Source organism: Dermacentor variabilis, chromosome 1 (assembly GCF_050947875.1).
Source record: "Dermacentor variabilis isolate Ectoservices chromosome 1, ASM5094787v1, whole genome shotgun sequence".
NCBI lineage: Eukaryota > Metazoa > Arthropoda > Arachnida > Ixodida > Ixodidae > Dermacentor > Dermacentor variabilis.
Genome location: NC_134568.1, coordinates 186012388 through 186032817, shown reverse-complemented (window position 1 = coordinate 186032817; position 20430 = coordinate 186012388). Strand labels below are relative to the sequence as shown.

General features: G+C 43.8%; 1 protein-coding gene across 1 annotated transcript in view; it reads right to left on the bottom strand.

Annotated features, from left to right (window-relative positions):
- Neos (nuclear receptor coactivator protein neosin) overlaps positions 1–20430 on the bottom strand; it is a 115113-nt gene that overhangs the window by 40353 nt on the left and 54330 nt on the right. Inside the window, exons 7-9 of the mRNA XM_075701190.1 lie at positions 18170–18358; positions 9789–9884; positions 1586–1785 (exon numbers count right to left, since the gene is read on the bottom strand). Of these exons, the coding sequence (XP_075557305.1) occupies positions 1586–1785; positions 9789–9884; positions 18170–18358 (485 nt within the window). The remainder of the gene's footprint in view (positions 1–1585; positions 1786–9788; positions 9885–18169; positions 18359–20430) is intronic.

Here is a 20430-nt window from a genome sequence, read left to right as displayed (position 1 = left end):
TATATGGCCGATAAAAGTACTATCCTTACTTTTTGCATAGCTGTCTCCCAATTTGCTATCCGAATCGATGCTTCGATTTCTTTTATTTATCGCAACTTTAGTGCACTCGGACTAAATCTGTTTTTCCAGTTGAGGGAAAGTTGTATTTCTGTACGAAATAGCCAGGTGTGTGGTACAGCAAAACTTTTTTTTAGGTCATAGAAAACGGGTGCACGTTACAATCAAGGGCATGTTAGAATCGAGTAAATACGGTACTCAGGGAAGGGCATAGGGCAGCATACGAGTTAAAATTTTAGACCATCCAACATCTGTTTAATTTACGAAAGTTCATCCTGGATAATACTGTGAAGACATTACCTTAAAACTGCTTGCGGTGTTCAGAACCTTCACCTGAACAAGTTCTGGGGCCTCTCACAAGCAAGAGAACTCTCAGCATTTTGTCAAGGCAACCTTACGTAACTTTACATGAAATTAAACCATCGCTGTCATGGTGGTAGAATGGCAAGCACAGAATAACTGTGAGAGCCTAAAGGATTGTGAGAAGAGAACCTCCTGTCCACTTTCTCTCATACCTCTAGTGAATTTGGAGCAAGACAACATTCTCAAGGCCATGTGAAATAAAGAGCAGGAACGAAAAAGGTTGACGCACATGCTCATGAAAGGTAAAAACACGCACATAAGACTAATGCAATGAAATAAAAACTTGCAAAGTGCATTACTGTCACAATGTTGCAGGCAGACAAACGAAACCAACACCCAGTAGGGACGAAAAAGTGGACTAAGAAGTTGCAGGAATGAAGAAAAATTTTAATGTGATATTGCAAATACAATAAGCTGCACATGGGAGAGTCAGGTCTACTTGAGACTATTAAAAAAAGTGCACTCAAATGAGAGCACAACTTATTCACAATGTTCGGAATGTTTTGAAGATTCTTGTAAAAGCATAAAATTATTTTTTTTGGCAGAACCAGAAAAAATGCTTAACTGTTTCCATACCACACCCATTGGGTATACTTAGCCCACTAACGATGGTTTCAAACTCAGTTTTTGAGACCTTCCATGGCACTCACAGACACACTGTGCCATCCGATGTAAAATAGAACTTACGCTTCTCATAGAGTTTGATTTTTTTCTGCTTGGCGGCGATTTCTGAACTGGCTCCGAAAGCATGCGCCTGCGCATCAGAGTTGAAAGCGAAAATGGCCGTCTACGGAAGCGGCATGCGCACTCTGAAACATTGTGGACCTTGTTAATAAAAGCTGTATGCCTGAAAAGTGGATCCATTCTACATTGCTTTCATATAGTGAATAAAACTTTCAGTGCAATAGTTTCTTCAGAAAAAAAGAATCTAGTGTAACCTACATAAAACGGACATTTTCTCCACGGTAGGAAAACGGTTTCAAGTGAACGAAATATAATTTATTCCACATTACGGCAAAAGGCAGATTGAACTTTAAATTCAAAATAGTCAAACGCAAAGTGAGACATCCATCTGATACCTGAATGCTGCAACAAACAAAATTTGCTGTGAACATGACTGAAATAGCATAAAAGTGGGTTTCTACTGATACTGGTGCTTACTCACCTTGAGGAACTCCATAAAGAATATTGACTGTGACGCTTCCATGCACTTCATGTTGATCTGTCACCACAACAGCAAACAATGTGCCTCGCTGGGTCAAATCTTCAAGAGCTCGGCTAAGCAGAGCTTCATCTTTCAAGAATAAAAGGTCCACCTGCATGCCAAGGTTCTTGAGGCGTCGTTCCACCATTTCTGCATAATTCCTGAGAGAAACAAAAACAATCTAAACGAGAGTACAAAGATATTCTCTTCTAGTTTGCTATGAAAGTGTAGAAACAATGCTGCACTAGGTCAGCCTAGTGCAGCGCCCACGCATACCGTGTCAATCTTATGATGGCATTGGCCCATAAGTAGGTCTTTGCATTTTCAGATTAACCTAATAAAATCGGAAAAGCAGTCGCCAGTGACAAATTGGATGCTTTGAATTTAAGCGATAAACTTGGAATTTTGGGGCCCTCACTTGTTATCATGTGACCAAGCCTCCAAGACAGGCAGCATTAGTGCTGTGCCTGGGTGTCTTGAGAGTTATATAATGGAAAATATGGAGAAAGGAAACACTGGAGAACAAAGTGCCTTCATGACGTGCGCGCTAACAATGGAATGACAAGTCTCCGACAACCTCTGGCACAGGCATCGACTGCATGCTTGAAATTACAGACAAGAAACGACGAAATCAATAACTGCTTTTGAGCCTACCGTATATACTCGTGTAATGAATGCACTTTTTTTTTCGCGAATAATTGAAGCTAAGTTATGGGGTCCATTTATTATGGAGGACAAATTTTATGGGAACTTTTCTGAAACAGCAAAAATTGAAAAGTAAGGTGGCAATGATTTAAAAATGCATTAGACAAATTACCCTGGCAGTAAAAACACATGCACACTATTTGCAAGCAGCGACAGTTTTTTCTACTGCACTTGACTCCGCATGGGAATCGCTGGACTTGTTGTCCAGGTCGCTGGCCGCTTCTTCTACACCATGGTACCAACACAGCTCGAGTTCGCTGCTGTCCAGCTCATTTGCAATGCTAGTCGAAGCTTGTTGTGATCAAGCGAGAGGGAAGCGAGCGCCATGCATACAAAACCCAGGAACAAACCAGTTCGACAGACGGTCTCTTAACCTTGCGGGTAGGCATCAGCGTGTGCCCTCCCTGGCCCATCCAGTCTGTGCACAAGCATCGCACACTGTCCTTAAAAGTTTTCTTCACACACGCATCCAAGGGCTGCAGCAAAGAAGTGAATCCACCCGGAATGATTGCGATCTCAGAGCGCAGCTCCTGTAGTGTCTGGCATATGCATTGTTCTAGGTAGGCTCGAAAACAGTCAAGCATAAGGACGGACAGGAGAAGTATGGCATCAGGCCGTTATCACCATTTTCAGTTCGCGCCCAATCCGCCATTAAATTACTTCACATCCTACCCTATCCCGGACTCTCACAAGTATGTCTGTTGGGATGTTTCCCTTTGGTATAGTTTTCTTCTAGCAGCTTCTGGCCGTCTGCTGTTATCGCATGCGTCAGCGTGCTGTTGTCAGGTGGAGGAATTGGCACCCATACGCACTGCGGGCCAGAGCCCCCCCCCCCCCGCCCCCACTTTCTCAAGCATCATTCTATACACTGACCCCGGCATCCTCCCACTACATGGGTAGACTGGGCTTTGGTTTAGGCCAACAGTTCTTCCCGGACAAGGGGGCCACTGTAGAGCAGTACTAACCAAGCGTCTGTGCGTCTGGGCTTTGGTTTAGGCCAACAGTTCTTCCCGGACAAGGGGGCCACTGACGAGCAGTACTAACCAAGCGTCTGTGCTCAACACACAAACAGCCACGTCGACCGTGAGGGACATGAGCCCAATAGATGCTCGGATTGCATTAACACAAAAAAAGGCCAGGGCAAACAACCATAAAGACCGCAGAAGCCATCCCAGCCATCCCAGCCATGACATGACTGCAGTCGGGTGTGCCATGACCGGTCCTGGTTCTGGGTTTCACAAAAATGAACGAAAACAAGCGGATCGGCTGGCACACATGGCCAAGTCGTGCAGCCTTAAACGCATGCATTATAGCGCGATGGAAAGCTTTCCTCCTGACTCACTGAAAATGAGGGCAGGGCAAGCCCACACTTCGAGAAACTTTTCGCCTAAGCGATGCCGCTCCCAGATGAGATGGAACCAGAACTCCTTCAATGCTTCTGCAAGCACTTCATGAAGGCCCAGCGCCCGTGCCGTGAAATCTGCATTGCAGCGTGCTAACCAAACTTGGTATGAGCACCCGACAAGGAAAAGCATGAACTGGTTGATCACCTGTTGAGGCAACGGGTGCAAGAAACGGACTGTTTGGCAAAAACACCTGGAAGACCAAAGACAAAGAGACCAGCTATCAATTGTAGGAAAGCTGTTGAAAGCAACCACCGGAAAAAAAAAGAAAAAAGTGAATCGTACGTTTATGACTACCACAAAAAATGCACACCCAACAAGTCGGAATGGCTGTGAAGTGTCTGTAGTAAGCAGGCAGACAGCCACACTCTATGCAGTACATGAACGCAGCTCGCGTAGTGTCCAGAAAGCTCGCTGTAGTAAGTTTCCAGCTGGTCTATGGAAGGATAAATTGTACCTGGGGCAATGTGGAGGGAGACTTGGAATTAGTATATCAACTAATTCCTGAATCGGTGTAAAAACTACACTGACATTGGGGTGCACCTCGTGGAGGCATAAGAGAAAGTTGGCAGCCGCTGCATAAAAAGTCTGAGGGTTTTCTGAAAAAGGCACACAGTGAGAGAATGTGCTTTGCGAAAACCGACAAAGTGTAAAGAAAAAAGGAGGTAAAGCTTCAAATGAGGAGCATATCCCAGTTAGGAGCTATATGGGTCCACTTGACGTATAGTGCCGTAGCCACGATGCCAGGGTTGGGAATTCCAATTCCTCCCTTATCCTTGGGCGACTTGAGCACCTGCTGAGCGACACAACCAGTAGACCCTTTCTGACCCTCGTCCGGGACAACAATGCACAGGCCATCTGCTTAAGCAAAGAGTGCAGCAGGAGGGGAACATGGTGGAAGTAGGAACCTGCCAATTGTACTGTCACAGGACAGCCACTGCAGAAGCAGTTCAAAAGTGAGTACATAGAGAGCAGGCGAGAGAGGATCCCCCTGCCATACACGGTCCACGATGAAAGCCTCTGAGACGCGATCCTGTATGAGAACAGCAAAAGCAGGCCGAAAATACAAAGCTTGAACCATTCACCATAAACCAATACTAAAAACAGCCTCATCCAAAACCCAGAAAAGGTAACTGTGGCAAATAATATTGAAAGCCTCCTCCTGATCAAAGGAGCAGAGAATCTGCCACAGGCGATTTTTAAAATTATGCATGATCTAAAAAAAGACCCAGTATAATAACAATAACCTGTACAAGTGATAAAACCTTGATTAATGTAAATGTGAAATGTAACCCAGTAACGCCCAAACACAGTTCCAGATGAAGGAAAATTGGAACGAATTGTTGACGTTTAATTTTAGTCATGTACTTATGGAGAAAAAAAATTTATGTTGCAACCTTTCAACTGTATTGTCAATGTTAACTAACTAGACTAGTAAGCCGTTATACTAAAACATTGTGTACTGGCTCATGTTAACTTGGAAAAATGACTAACTCCCACTAGCTGTCTTCGTCAACCTGTGCATTATTATATCGCATCAAATGCCCGTAAACTCGAAGGCATTTGACCCTGTGCACGTCGTCACTCATCGCACTTGCTCTCAAACAATAAACTCAGAATTGGGGGTGGCGCCGCAATAAATAAAAAGTGCACCATCGCTCTCCAAAAACCCGCGCACCTTGCTACTGAAAGGCTGGCTTTCCCTCAGAGTTCAGACGTTCAGAAGCTAAGCATGCTTTACGGGCGAAATTTCACACAACGATCCTGCCGCGGCTCGAGGCCGCAACGAGATGCTATGACCAAGATGTCCAAACCCAGGCCGTCCAGCAGATCTCGGCGGCCCTCGAAAGGCAACGACCAAGCGAAACCAGAGGGAGGCTGCCACCCCAAAAGAGGGGCAGGCACGGTCGACCAAAGGGAATAGTGCGGCCGCGGCCGAAGTAGAGGCGCCACATGCCGCGAAGACGTCATGGCCGCGTCACGGTAACGCCTCCCTAACAGGGGAAGGCTAACCGTTCTGCAGGCGTTCACAACAAGGTTTCTTCACTCACTCACTCACTAGCAGCACAAGATCACAAAATTCCGCAAAACATTATCCAGATATTCTTAGATGAGGTAAAAACAACTGCTAAAAACCGTGCTTGCTCTCACAAAGCCAGTAATATATTCGATTTGATTCGAATATTCAAATCCAACCGAATATTAGAACATTTTTTAAGATCTATTTTTCGAATCGGATATGAATATTAAAAATAATATTGAATTTTAAAAATATTAAATTCGACAATATTCAAATTTTTAAAATATTCACACCTACCTATTATTGAGTAATTAGTTTGTTAAATTATCCACAGCTGAAACTTTACTTCAACATACAAAAAAACACAACTATAAGTTTCGCATTCAGTTTCTCGCACTTCAATCAGCATTTCAGGGCATCAACCTCAGCGCAACATACAGTGGAACCCAGATTATACGACTTTCTCGGGACTGCGAAAAAGTGCCGTAAAATGCGGCAGTCGTGAAATGCGAACATAAATTATGCCTATAAATATACCACTTATTTTGCGCGACAGATTTATGAGCAATTTCAATGTAAACTACTAACATACTCTGCAGGGCTTGTAAACCCAAATTGCCAAAAAAGGAAATGCGATAAGAATTAATGCTGCAGTACAGGTACCAATCATGCTTTATTCAAACGAACCTTTACGGCACTCCACTGCCCACTGCCATGATTCCTGCCAGCAGGTGCGAACATTAAAAAAAGACTAAGTTTCTTATGGACCTTGTTTGATACGTGAACCAAGAGCTTTCGCTCGAGTTGGGCAACGTCCAAAAGGAGGTCCTCTGCGGCGTCACGTGAACAGATGAAGTTCCGAATGCCGTCTATGTGCCGTAGAACCTCGGCAAACGTGGTAGGCACAGGCACGGCATCTGTGGCGTCATCGTTGTCCTCGTCCGATGTCACAGCGGTGTCGGCACTAGGTGAAGCCTCCTCGATGGCGTCATCCAGCGACACCTCGCCGCAGATCGCAACGTTGTCGTCGGCCTCCATTTACTTGGCGAAGGTAGTGCTGAGGCTTAAACCCTCGAAATCACTGTCGGCGAAGCCTGCATCGGCCGCGAGCGGCATCGAGGTTGTTGCGTCCCCAGCAGAGGAGGCAGTCGCTAACTCGTTCAAGCCACAGTGCTTGAAGGAGTTAGCGATTGTGCTTCGCGACACTGCGTTCCACGAACTGGCAAAGAAATGCATGGCGTCGAGCACAGCAATCTTTTTTTCTGACTTGCTGCGCTCTATAGCCGCCAGCCGACGCTGCACTAACCGCTTCCGGTACCCTTGCTTGACACACTTAATGATGCCAGCATCCAGCACCTGTGGCAGGCTTGTGCAGTTGCGCAGAAAAAAAAACAACCTTTATGTTCCTCAGGCTGGACATATCGGGTGGGTGGCACGGTGCGTTGTCCACGAAAAGCAATATTTCCCTCCCCATAGCACCCATTTTGTTATCTAGCTGCTACAAAAATTGCTGAAGAGCGAAGACATTATCCACGCCTTTTTGTTGAAGTTGTACCTGCACGGCAGCGTCTTCGAGTTATTAAAGCACCATGGCTTTGCAAACTTTTCAACAATGAGCACGGGCTGCCTCTCGGAACGGTCCTCGTTAGCATAGAATAGTGCCGTCACAAGCTTTTTACTACGCTTTCCACTACGACAGCTGTCACCCTTAAACGCAAAGGTTTGCTCGGGCAGCATATGGTAAAAATACCGCTCTCATCGGCGTTGAAAATGTCGCAGGGCTTGTATGCAGCAATCATTTCCGGCAGCGACTCCATCCACTCGTTCACCGTCGAAACGTCCACAGAAGTGCTTTCTCCGAGGAGCGGCTGCACATAATCCTGTTTCGTTTTTTAAAGCGATCCAGCCACCCGTTCGATGCCCGAAAGTCGTCGATGCCCAGACGCAATGCCATAAGGTCCACCTTTTCTTTTAGAATGGAGCCGTCAACGTTGATTGCAGAGCTCCGTGCTCGATGCAGCCACTTGGGGAGAACTTTTTCTAACTTCTCATGCTGTAATTCTTTTGCCGCTTTCCGCTTGAGCCTGAGCTTGTTGACATTCTGCAATATCACCGGTTTGTTTGCCAGGATCGTCTTAAGCGAAGATTCGGATATCTTAAGGTCTCGGGCAATCCTTGCTTTCATGGCTGCATGCCGCTTTTCCGCTTTCTCGATAATATTCAGCTTATTGCCGAGCGACAGAACTGTCCGCTTTCGGGACATCGTGCGTAGCGTTGCTCCACACAACTGAAAACCTCCACTGAACACTGGTCGCTAGGATTACGATGAAGAACACGTGTGATAAACCTAGGCCTCTGCGCGCTACCTTGTCAGCGATCTGCTGCTGGGAAACTGGAAGGAGAGAAATGCTTCCCCAACGCAAAGAGAGGCGGCGCCACCGAAAAGAGAGGGAGAAAGTGATTGCGGAGAAGAAAAGGCGCTATTTCAGCACAGCGGGCGTCGCGGGCGCCTGCTGGTGGGGGAGAGAGAAACGAACGATGAGACGAGCCAGGGAAGAAAGCTGCGCCGGAGTGAACCATTTGAGCGGTGTCAAGCGCTCCGCATGCGGAGAGACGGAGCGAGGAAAGAGACCTGCGACACTTTTCTTTCGTCCGCCGTTCCGTCCCGCGCTTCGCGACGGTTGTCGTAACTTGTGTCGGATAACTGGGTTTTTTAATGCATTGCTTCTATGGGGACTTCACCGGGACTGCGCTAATCCGTTGTAAAACCCGGGTCGTTGCAAAACCAGGGGACGTATAACCGGGGTTCTACTGTATATCATACATTGGGCCCATTACAGGGCTAAGAACGTTCCTAGAGCTGCACTGCTTTTTTTTTTTTTTTGCAAACAAGGCTAAACATGGCATAAAGTTTAATTTGTAGTCTTTTAATTTCGACACTAGTGTCTATGGGAGCTGCAAACAAGGTGGTTCATCCAGCACAAGAATGGTGGTTTGTATATGGATTTGCTTAAACTTCATCCTTCTAGATTCAAACCGCCTTGTGACTAAGCAAATTGTTCATTTTCAACAAGATACATATAGTGTCATAAATGCAAAAATTTACAATAATTCTGCATGTGCACAGAGACATATTGCCGTCTGCATTCAGACACCACAAAAAACATCCTTTGATTTTACCCAAAACAGGCTCCCTAAAATGAATTCCACCCAATACCACGACTGTCATGTTGTGGCGTAATCCAGAATAATCAACTTGGGTGTTTTTTTTTTTGTTTTTTTTTTTTGCAATCTGACTATGGAGTCTCTTCCTGTGTGCAAACTTGAGTACACGAATCCTTGAAAGCATCCCCTGCCTGATAAACATACAGGACAGTCACAGATTTGCGTAATTATCCCTCACCGAGTGAACCTCGCGCAAGCCTACCCCTAGAACGTTAGATGTTTCCTTGGCATTTATTGGGGCATGTCCTGCCAAAAGCATTGCACAAAAGCTATGAAAAAGGGCTATTTGGTGCAGAATGATACTGCAGTCTCTGCGACACAATTTTGTATAAATGACGCAGAACATCTACACCGCATACTTGCATACAATCAATAATTTGAAGTGAATCTAAGACTTGCAACAAACTTAAGTCAAAAATTTTTCACCTACAGGAGTGCAAAAATATTCAGTTAGGGTGCATTTTGAATTCAAATTGAATTGAATGCAAATATAAAAAATTCAATGCCAAATAAGACAAACCATCAAATAGTTAATCCCACCAGAACAGCTTCCCAAGGTCCACATAGGGTTGCATCATAAATCTAACTGCTCTAGTTAGATTAATAATGCTGGTTCATTATCTTGGCTTTATTATGATGGTTCGATATCTTGGCTCTCAACATCAAAAAGTTAATAAATATGACCTTCCACAACAAATTCAGCATTTCACACTCTTCTATTGTCACTCAATTATATTCCTTTGTTTGCATGCCCATCGTATTCAGCCAATGTTGGCAAATAAATATGGAGGAAAAAAAAATGGACACTAACCTGTTTTGCCTGTGAAGCACAATTATCTCACAGTCATTAGGCTTCCGGAGATCGGTTTCTGGTCTGAATGGTGGTGGAACTGGTACAGGATCCATTCTGTGTAGAAAAAAAAAAAAAGAGAGAGAGAGAGAGGGAGAGAGAGAGCGAAAGAGAGACAGTGAAAGGAACAATGCTATGCATAGTAGGAACAAGTGAATGAAAATTTGTAACATTACAGTCAAGCCTTGTTATAAGAATCTTGCACTAACAAAAAAGCAACTTTGTTTTAGCGATAGCTGATATTTGTTATAAGTATATAAGTTCGTTACATACTGACATCGGTAACAGATTTACTTTCAAGCACAGTTCAGTGTGCTGCTTGATCTTTCACATTACGCTTAGTGTGAGAATACGAACTGGCAAGATCTGTTTTGCGCCAGCATCTCTTTGAAACTAAAATGACGCTTTTGGCCTAGTCCATAGTCAATCCAGCCGGCTAAGCCGAAAGAAAAAGCCAAGCCAAGCAAAACTAGGGCTGTCGAGCCAGCACATTTGCATGAGCACCGTGCTTGTGCAATGTTTTTCATTTAACATAATAAATAGCAACACAGTCTAAGGCGATTTTGTTGTTATCTGTTATAAATATTAAATATTTGTTGTTCAAAATCAACATCCAGCTCTACACTCATCTCTGTGACGATGTGAGCCGCAATGAAGCAATAAAAGTGCCCTACAATGAAAGTTGCGCATCCACGATCATTTTGCTAGAGGAAAGTGGTCGACCTCTCTTCAAGATGCCCGGAGATGAAAATTTGGTGACAGTTCTGACTGCACTTTCACTTGTCCATCGTGATGGCATGACAATAGCTGAAATACAGATTGACGTGGCAGAAGTGCATATAACACCACACTTACAAGCTTTCCTGGCCACTGTAGACAAAAATTTTTTTTCTTTTGCCTGGTGAATATGCTTTAAAGAACTTGCGAATATTCAGCCTTTCAGGCAATTCCTGCAGAGTCGGAATAATTTCTTGGATCCTATATACCACCTTATATTAGTGTTGTACTGTTTTTTTTTATGCACCCAACTGTATCCTGAACTTATAATCAAATAGTCATGGTAATCAGTGGCAACAACAATCCACTTCTTTCTGGCAGATGACAATGAAAAATGTCCCAGTAGGTGCACGCCAATTTCATCTAACTGTGCTCTTTATACGTTTTACCAGATGCTTTAAACATGCTCTACAGATGGATCAAGTGGAGGCCAGTAGTACGCCTGTCATACTCAGGTAAAAGTAACAAGGAGTCTACCATGGATGTTAACAAGGAGTCTACCATGGATGTGACTGAACATCATTGGTCTGCCAAACAATTCTTTTTGTGATAACCCTGTACAAGTGTAAATAACTGCTGCACCAGAACAAAAACAACTTTATTCAAAGCATTACATGAACTAGCGTCATGGAGATAGAACAAAATGATTTGCTGTTGCAATTACATCTGCATAAAGAACTCTGAAGCCCATGACAACATTTCTTCATAATTTTCGAATTCTAAGTAGATAATTCAGCATTGAGGATTGGCTTCAACTTATTTGGAATATAGACAACTGTGGAAGGATCCAAGGAGTGAGACCAAAAACTGAGAAGCTCAAAACCAACTGCCCTGGTATTTTAGAGTGGACACTGCTCCTGCTCGCTATACCTTCCCTAAAGGGTAGCGCACTGTCTGCCGCTAAGCCAACCACGGCATCAAAGCAGCAGTGACTTCATGCCGCATGAATACAAAAGAGTGCTGATGTGAAAAAAAAAAAAAAAAAAGTCCGATGAAGTTAAAGGATTACATGCTACGCAATACATTTTTATTTTAACATCCCGGGAAATACGATTAGTATAGTGAAGAAGACAAAGATGAATGTTCATGTCATTCCTCTGTGCAACTCCAAATACAAGTTCATGCAGAACATGTTACACACTCTCCCCAAAATTCAGGCATGCAGTTTGGGCAATAGCCTAGCAGTTAGTACATCCAGCTCCAAGCTACATTTGACCAGAGTGACATTAGTGCAATCCCCAGTGATCAGGGTTTCCATTTTCTTTGACCCATAATGAACACATGGATTGCAACTTTATTTTTTTCTTTTCACTGTGTTCTAGTCATGCCAGTTAGGATTCCAACAAATTTCCTTTATATTCCCACTGGATTCACAATGGCTTTAGCTAGACTGCAGATTCCGCTTCTAAAGCTTTACACAATGTGACAGAATACCATTTCATGTTTAGCACCTATTGCTATGTCCAGGAAATTAGCTGGGACTTTTGAAGTGCTATTACCTCAGCCCACATGGCAAAAACTATGCAATGTGCATACAAGGTTTACACTCGATTGATGGCCCCACTGAGAATTGCACGAACTAATGCTCATCTATGGAGCCTTCAACCCATAGCAAGTATATAGTATCATGCATTGCTTCTTTCTAAACACTACACTGAAGAGAAGTATTTAGCACTCCTACTATGCCGGGTCACTGTACCTGGAGGCTAACAGTATGTGAGATTGCCTTATCGATTACCAAGGTTGTCTTGTGGGCCGGCCCTTCACCTAACATAGGTATGCAGTCTAGCCATGGAAGCTCCCTTAGTTCTGTCACAAGGAGCTTTCCTCGCTCAGCTATATGCTACTGGCACCTATTCTCTGTATTCACCCTTGGCAACGGGGCTTTTCGTTGCCATGCAACCTGGGTCTGGGTGTGTGCACACTGTTGGGTGTCACCAGAGGTCAAGTGTGATAAATTTTTCTTCAGTTTACTTGGTCACAGTGTGTTTCTTGCAGCAGAGCACTCATGACTTCTTGGAAACAGAGCATGAACTTCCATTAGTGCACCAGTTTATGATATGTGATGGCTGATGCAGCACTACGGCTCACTGAGCAAAACATGCAGTGGTCGATACTCATTTGCATGCCTTAGAGTCACCCTGAACAAATAAAGTAGCAGAGTGCAAATATGAAATTTTTCTAATACAAATTGAATATGCATACCTAGCTTTGAATACTGAATAATCAAAGACAGATGCTTTTTTTCCCTAATAAACTTTTATTTTACCAGATAATTATACTCAAAACAATACACTAGTAAATTACGAAGACAAAATGTGTGACTGCACGAAGATATCACTATCGGGAACACAGTTACTGTTAAGATGTGGTCAGGCAGCAGTCCTTCCCTTCTAGCAGACACAACTTCTTCCGCCATGAAAAATGCTCTTTCGCTTGGGACGAAAGTAGCTGATATTGCAAGATATTTACGGCACAGCTTCTCCCGACTGGGGTATCTGAAGGAGCCCACAGTCTGCCACCTGTCAAATGCTTCATTTTTTTTTTTTTTTTTAGCATTGCCTCCTCAGAATACGAAGCAATTGCCCATTCTGAAAAAGCGCTATGGTTTCTGCTTGGATTCTTGCCAGATTGTCAAAATCATTCCAGACATCAAAGGAGGGCTGCACACACTGTTTTGCACCCTTTTTAGCTTCGAGGTTAGTCGCTTCACAGTAGGATACAAGGCCAGATCATGGAGAACCAGATATTTTAACATTATCTTTTGTTTGTTTGCTTTGAATATTACGCAACTGAATTGAGAGTCCAAGAACATGGCCAAGCATGCTTTCTTACTGCCGGCATACAAAGGGAATAATGCTTTGATGAAAGTACCCAGCTATCTAGGGAATTTAGTTAAGCCACTAAAGATGTTGAGACAATTAAGCATTCCAAAAATAATTGGCACTTGAGCATAAAGTGACATATTTCTGCACTAGCAATAACAAAAGCATCCTAGGAAGGTTTCTGTGCTTTGACAAATTCAAAGGCCTACTTCCATTCCAGTGAGCTAAGGCAATGAATGCTGTTGTCCGATGTGGCTAGCTTAGCAATGACCAGACAAAGGGGGTCCTTGTCTGTCTTTTTTTTTTTTTTGTATTACTCTAGCCTCCTTTGAGCTGATGATCTATGCTTATAATGTCCAACAATGTGACTAGCTTTCTTGCACAGACAATCAATGGACTGTGTACGAGATATTGCGTCACTGATAGCAAGCTGCAGGCTGTGGGAAAAGAGGGACGCTCAGTCCATGGTATCCTCCTGAACGGCACGGATGTTTCGTCCGTGATCTGTCATTACATACTTCTGAGAGTCATCAAGTATCTCCCATTAAGTGCACATCTCATGAAGCATTTCTGCGATGTTCTAGATGCAGTGGGCGAACGCTATATGACGAGAATTAACTCGTTCCCTACTGCGCCCATTGGGCAGTGTTGGCCCACTATTGATGGTTCAAAACACTGCTTTCGAGACCTTCCATGCAGCTCACGGACACACTGTGTCATCGGATGTGAAGGAGGAGAACTACATTTTTGTTTCCTAAGCAGTTAACTTCTCTCCCATTTCGCGGAGATTTTTGAACGCGGTCCGAAGTTTTATAATCGTCAAAGTAGAAAGCAACAATAGACGCCTCCAAAAGTGGCGCACGCGCTTAGAAAGATCGCAGATCTCGTGATTTCGCTGTGCCTGTGGCTGATTTTATCTATGGATTGACCCACAGCAAGTCTGAGGATGCTGCCTTGTCGTCGGACTCAGACTCTGAGAGTGACAACGCAAGCCAGCTAGGAACATTGACAGCCACAGCCTGGTTAGTTTCACTTTTTGCTTCGGCCTGTCTTTGTTGTTGTTTGGAGTGCTTGAGAGCCTGCCAAGATAGAGACTCAAAGAAACCACAGAAGATGCTACAACAGAAAAACCGTGCAGAAAACAAGGGTTTACTGCAAGACATGCAATGTTCCGCTATGTTTTACAGCGAGGAACTCCTTTGCTGCATGGCACGCCCAACTGTAGTGCTTGTAGTAAAATTTTTGTAGTAGGAGATCTGTTCAATGAAAAATGTTCTTTTCAGAGATTAAATTATGGGTTTTTTTGTGCCAAAACCATGGTCCGATTATGAGGAATGCCGTAATGGGGGACTCCGGAATAATTTGGACCACCTGGGATTCTTTACCCGAGTGCCTCAATCATATCGTGGTTTTGGTACAAAAATCCCTATAATGGACGGCAATACATTTTGTATATCTCATAATATTTTATTTAAGTATATTCAAGCATGTCTTTACAAACTTTAATCAATTTTATCCGCTAATCTTTATTTCGGCAATTTGTATCTTTTTTATGGCATCCCTCTTGTTAATAAAAATTTTTGTGTGAAAAGTGCATTCATTCTACTTTTTGTTTATGTATTAAATAAAATACTGAGTGCAGTAGTTTCCTCAGAAAAAAAAAAAAAAATCTGGAATCACCTACAAAAGACACCTATTTTCCCCACAGTAGGGAAAGAGTTATGCGTGAATTGTTTTATTTGAAAATTCGGAGTCAGAAGGTGGCAATTGAAACTCATATTGCTTTGACTGACATGTGATGACCACATGTCGCGGCTAAAGGCAATAGCTGCTGTTCCCCCTTCAAAAGCATTGCCGAGTTCGGCCTTCCCTTTTTTCCATGTGCCGTCATGCAAGCATGAGCAAAACGATAACAAGATGAAAGCTGGAGCCAACGTTTTGACACTTGTCAAAACCCTTGTCGAAACGTTGGCTGCAGCTTTCACCTTGTTCTCGTTTTGCTCATTGTTTTGAATTTCCATCTCCCGACTTCCCCGTTTTCCCTGAAGCCATACAAGCATGGAACAAGCACGATTGACAGTGTAATGCATCGATAAGCGATACTTTGGAACAGCTTCTGCCATAAGTTGTGGGAATTGAGGCGCGCCCCCGCGAGTTTGAGTGGACATTGACCTGTTCTGTACACCATACGCCTCTCCCTTTCCACTCTCGTCAGTTGTCGGTGGAGGTGCCACACTTGCGGTGGTTTCCAGGAGTGGCGCTCATGGGGCTGGCTTCTGCTGCCACCACCACCAGCAGTTGACAGAGCAAGCGCAGTGGGAGATCTCTCTCTGACAACACTGGGTACGTATACGTTTTCCTCTCGTCCGACAGCAGCTTTGTTAGGGTCTCGGACTTGAGCTCCCCTACGATGCCTTTGCATGTACGGCAAGCACATAACTTGTGTTGATCCTTTTCCAAACACCAAGCCGATGAGCGGTGCCTAGTGCTCACGCGTGCTCCTACTACACCACGCTGCACTTATCGGAGGCCCAAGGCCACGGAGGTTGCTCGAGCTCTCGCGAGTGGGTCCACTGGTTATCATGAGAGCAAACAGCATACCCAAAGGACTTTTGCTAGCGGCATGTCGCAGCGAGCCATCCTCCCGCAGCAACATGCTAGTGGCATCCCCGTCAGTATTATTCGTCATTGGCATGGGAGCCCTTTGATTCCCGTACTGGCCTGGGACTGGGCGCTTGTGCAGTGTTAGGTGCCGCCTGAGACAAATAAACGGTTTCTGCTAACTTAGGGGAATACTGTGTTTTCTGCGTGTGTAATGCTTTGTGTCCCCAGCACACACATCCATAGCGTAATCAAACAGCGTATGTGAGTGCATGCAACAAAACTCTATGGTCATGTGCCCATCAGAAAAACCAAATGAGTGAGAAACCTGCAGTAGCCTTCATCCCATTACCAACAAGGGGGCAATCAGTTTGTGAAGTCTAAAGAAAGGAAAGGTAGGCATGCATATGCATGCAGCATCGTTCGTATATGGTGGCATCGTTTGCATATACTAGCACCCACCTGTGAACATGTGTAATTGAACCCCTGTGAGCAATAAACGAGCAAGCATCTAGCGGCAACCCTTTGAGAGATCAGAAACCAGATATACGCAAGTTTTTGCAAGTGTAACAAACGGAAACAGCCAGGATGACAAAACTAAAACTAATTGACACACGCCTGAAAACTGGCATAAACAAGCCGTGGAATGAAGATCAAAAGACTACAGCAGGAGAAAAAAAACCCTTGTATCCACACAAGGTGGCAGCACTTGCTGGGAAAAAGAGAGTTGAAAAATTGGTACATCTTTCAAACCCAGATGGCACAGTAAATATATAGCATCAACTATTTGAGACTTGTTCTCAGCGCCGTATATGTTTTTGACCCTCCCCCAAAGGGTAAATAAGGAAAACAAACTAACCTATAAAGGAAAGCCGACCATAGCAGCACGACACAGTGCATTCATGCAAGAAATATTGTTAAATGCCAATGATAGGCATACAGTTCTTAGTTCCTTAGAGCGATACAGTTGCTCTCTCTCTCTCTCCTCCTTGCCTTTGCCACTTGCGTTCTCCTCTCCTTTCACTGCCTTGCCAATTCTACCATACACACTGTCCACTGACATATGCGAATTGTGCAAGTTTTTCCTTCAATGTGGGCATAAGTAAAATGAGGAAGGCACGTAGTACTGCCGCTGTGCGACCTTCTAAACATTAGATTCCAGATTTCTCAAATGGGCAGCGGCTCAAGCAGATAACAAGCACAGTATTTTCTTTTAGGGTTTTTTTCTGTACACCTGCAAAGCACGGGTGAATGTGTTCACTTATGTACATCAATAAATGCAGATAAAAATAAAACCATGAAGAAATCAAAACAGACATAGAATGACCGAAAATTCAGATGGTAGGGATTCATGTTAGAAAAAAGTTAGGCATGCAGACACCAACACAAGAGGGAAACGGACAAACATACAACAGGCACACTTGTTTTCCACATCAGAATGTCCCCAAGGAAGACGCTGCCGTTTTCCAGAAGGTGGAGGGCACACTTTACAGACATTTCCTTTGCAACATTCTCTTCAGGTATGCCAATAGCATGATCAGCAAAAATTGACGAGCGTGGAGGCCCTTAAAGCTTCCGTAAAGTTCTTGGGCTTATTACAGCATCTCTTCTGTATACTGAAAACCATAGTTTTGATTTCTAAGTGTTGTATTACTCGCTGCAGATTTTTCAGCCAATCGGAACATTTTATACACAAAACACAGCAGTAGCTTCATGCACGCAATTGCCAATGGTAGCATTTACCCGTCTATAAATGCACTTTTAAGTATGAAACCCACATCGCCACAATGCTCACATCGCCACATCGCCACGAGCACCATGCAACCTTAGTGCTTGTTTTATGATGTACTGAACTTTTCATACACTTAAAGGTAAAGTAGTTTATAAAAATTTATGGACTATACCTTCATCGTATGAGGAAAAGAAAGTTTCAGTTGCAAAAATTTAGATTTTTCTGGGATTTCCTGGGACTCAAGGCAATATTGGTTGAAAACGTAACTATTGGCACAAGATTGAGTTCCAACCATTGTGAAGATTGAACCACTAACAATCCTATGTGGTTATATGATGTTATCCAACATGTTTTCAGGATGAATTTATTTCTGCATGCAAAAGGAAACCAAGTATATGATCTTTTACCGGCTCCGTGGCACAGGCTGCTCGTCTCTCCCATAGCCCATTGGTGGCTCATCTCTCCCATGGTGGCCACCATACTCATCCCTGCCACCCCAGTAACCATCCCGGCCGTAGCGTCCATTTCCTTCTGGGCGAGGGTAAGGCCTATGTGGATCATCACGGCCATATCCACGCTCATCTCTACCACCATACCTAAAACAAATAAACAAACAAACAAATAAATAAATAAAGAGTGTAGTTAGCAACACCATTTAAAGAAGTTCTTGTGCTTGCCAAAGTACCACACAGGAAATGAGCGCTTAGGGTCACCAACCAGCTCAGAGTTTGCAGAATTGCCTTGGATTCTATCAAAATGCCCCACATCCCAAACAGTGATCTTGCTGAGTCAGCCAGTTATCCCAGAGTTTAGTCACACGAAATTTCGGGCTTGACATCGTTTCACAGCAGTAGGAAATTTATAAAACTCCAAGGAGAGTACTTTCATCTCCATTTATGGGAAGCAAGAAGTGGCTTCCCAACACAGTATATGGGCCTTCCATTGTGGCGAATGAAGTTGTGTGACGGGATCACTTTTCCTGCACAACAGTTTTCCTGCTTCTCTGATGCCACAGAACAGCTGGCACATAGCATACTTTCTTAAAGAAGAGCACCTCCTCTACAACACAAGTACAGAGCGTGGTGCACACTTTAAACTTGGCAAGGACAACCCTTTTTCTGTGATTTTTTTTTGTCTGTCGTCATACATAACAGCTTAGCAATTTCACTGGAAGTCTTCATCCCTAAACTGCAAACATTGAAAATGGTGGGCATAGTGGGATTCCACGTCATATGGTCATTCTACTCGTTGGCTTAGCCCTTCTCATAGGATGTAACACTTGGAGCTTGTCTGCACCATGTCAGTGAGTACAGATTGCAGAGCGAGAACTTCAGTGACCAACAGGGTTAAATTTCAATACATTCAGTTTTAACTGAAGGACACTAAAAAGTGTGCCAATTCGTTTTCAGAAATTTGGTTTTAAGAAATTCGGTATTCAACTTCAGCACAAAACAATAAACGAGGAAAAGTATTCAGGATTTTCATAAAGAGTTAGCATTAAATAATGCTGCACTAGAAATCTGGCAAAACATTTGCATGTATTTATGTCAGTTTGCAGGCATAAGTTCGTGTCCACTGGCACAAGACAGGGGTAATTGGAGACCAGTGGAAGAGGCCTTCATCCTACAGTGGACACAAATGGGCTGATATTATCAGAAAGCAGAAAGCATTTGCTTCATCACAATTATAATTTAGCATTAACTTCTGCAATCACAGCTAAGTGGGACAGTATAATCAAATCAGTTTCTTCATAGCAATTTCTAAACTTCTAATAAGGCACCTAAAGATACCATTTACTGTATACAGTGACCAACGAATAATTTGGACTTGACGAGGACCACCAAAGAGTCCAAATAATCGGGATTCCGAAATACTAGAGTGACTTTCCACAAGTGCTGAAAAAAAAGGTGTACCACATTCTCGGGTCGTCACTTTCGGGGATACCTTCATTTTCACGTGACTAGCACAAGCCACATCAGCACCTATGAGCTAAGGCAATCTTGCCACCGTGCCATGCACAATACCTTTCACATGACCAGCGCTAGGCCCATTGGCATCTACGCGCAACGGCATTCGTGCCCGCTTGCCAGGCGCACTATCTTATCACAGTGCGGAGAAGCCTGCCACTTGTTGATTCGGCTGGTGATAGTCACTCAAAATATCGTGAAAAAAAAAAGTATGTTCAAAAGACGTTTATGAATACAGCCCAAGTTTGTCAACGCATTGCTGCGTGCACAAATGCTTGCTTTTAGCCTGAACTTCTAATAACACCTTCTAACACACTTGTTGCCACAACCACCCGCCTTACACTCTCTCCCCTTTAGAAGAACCCCACCTATATATACTGTGGCGAGAAAAGCATATGGTGCCTTGAAAAAGACAAGTCCACTTGTCAAAACGTTGGCTCCTGCTTTCACCTTGTTCTCATTTTGCTCATCATCATGAATTTCCATCTCCCGCCTTACCGTGTTTTTCCTGCCTTTAGCCTAGACATTCCATGGACGCGATCTTCTAGCGATGCCTTTTAAGTAGGGGTGTGCATATGTTCGAAAACATTCAAGCACCAATGAATACTTTAATTTTATTATTCTTGGAGCGTATTGCATGCCTGTTACAACATTTCAGGAGAGCAATGACCAATCTGATACTGCAATACGTGCCCAAGCAA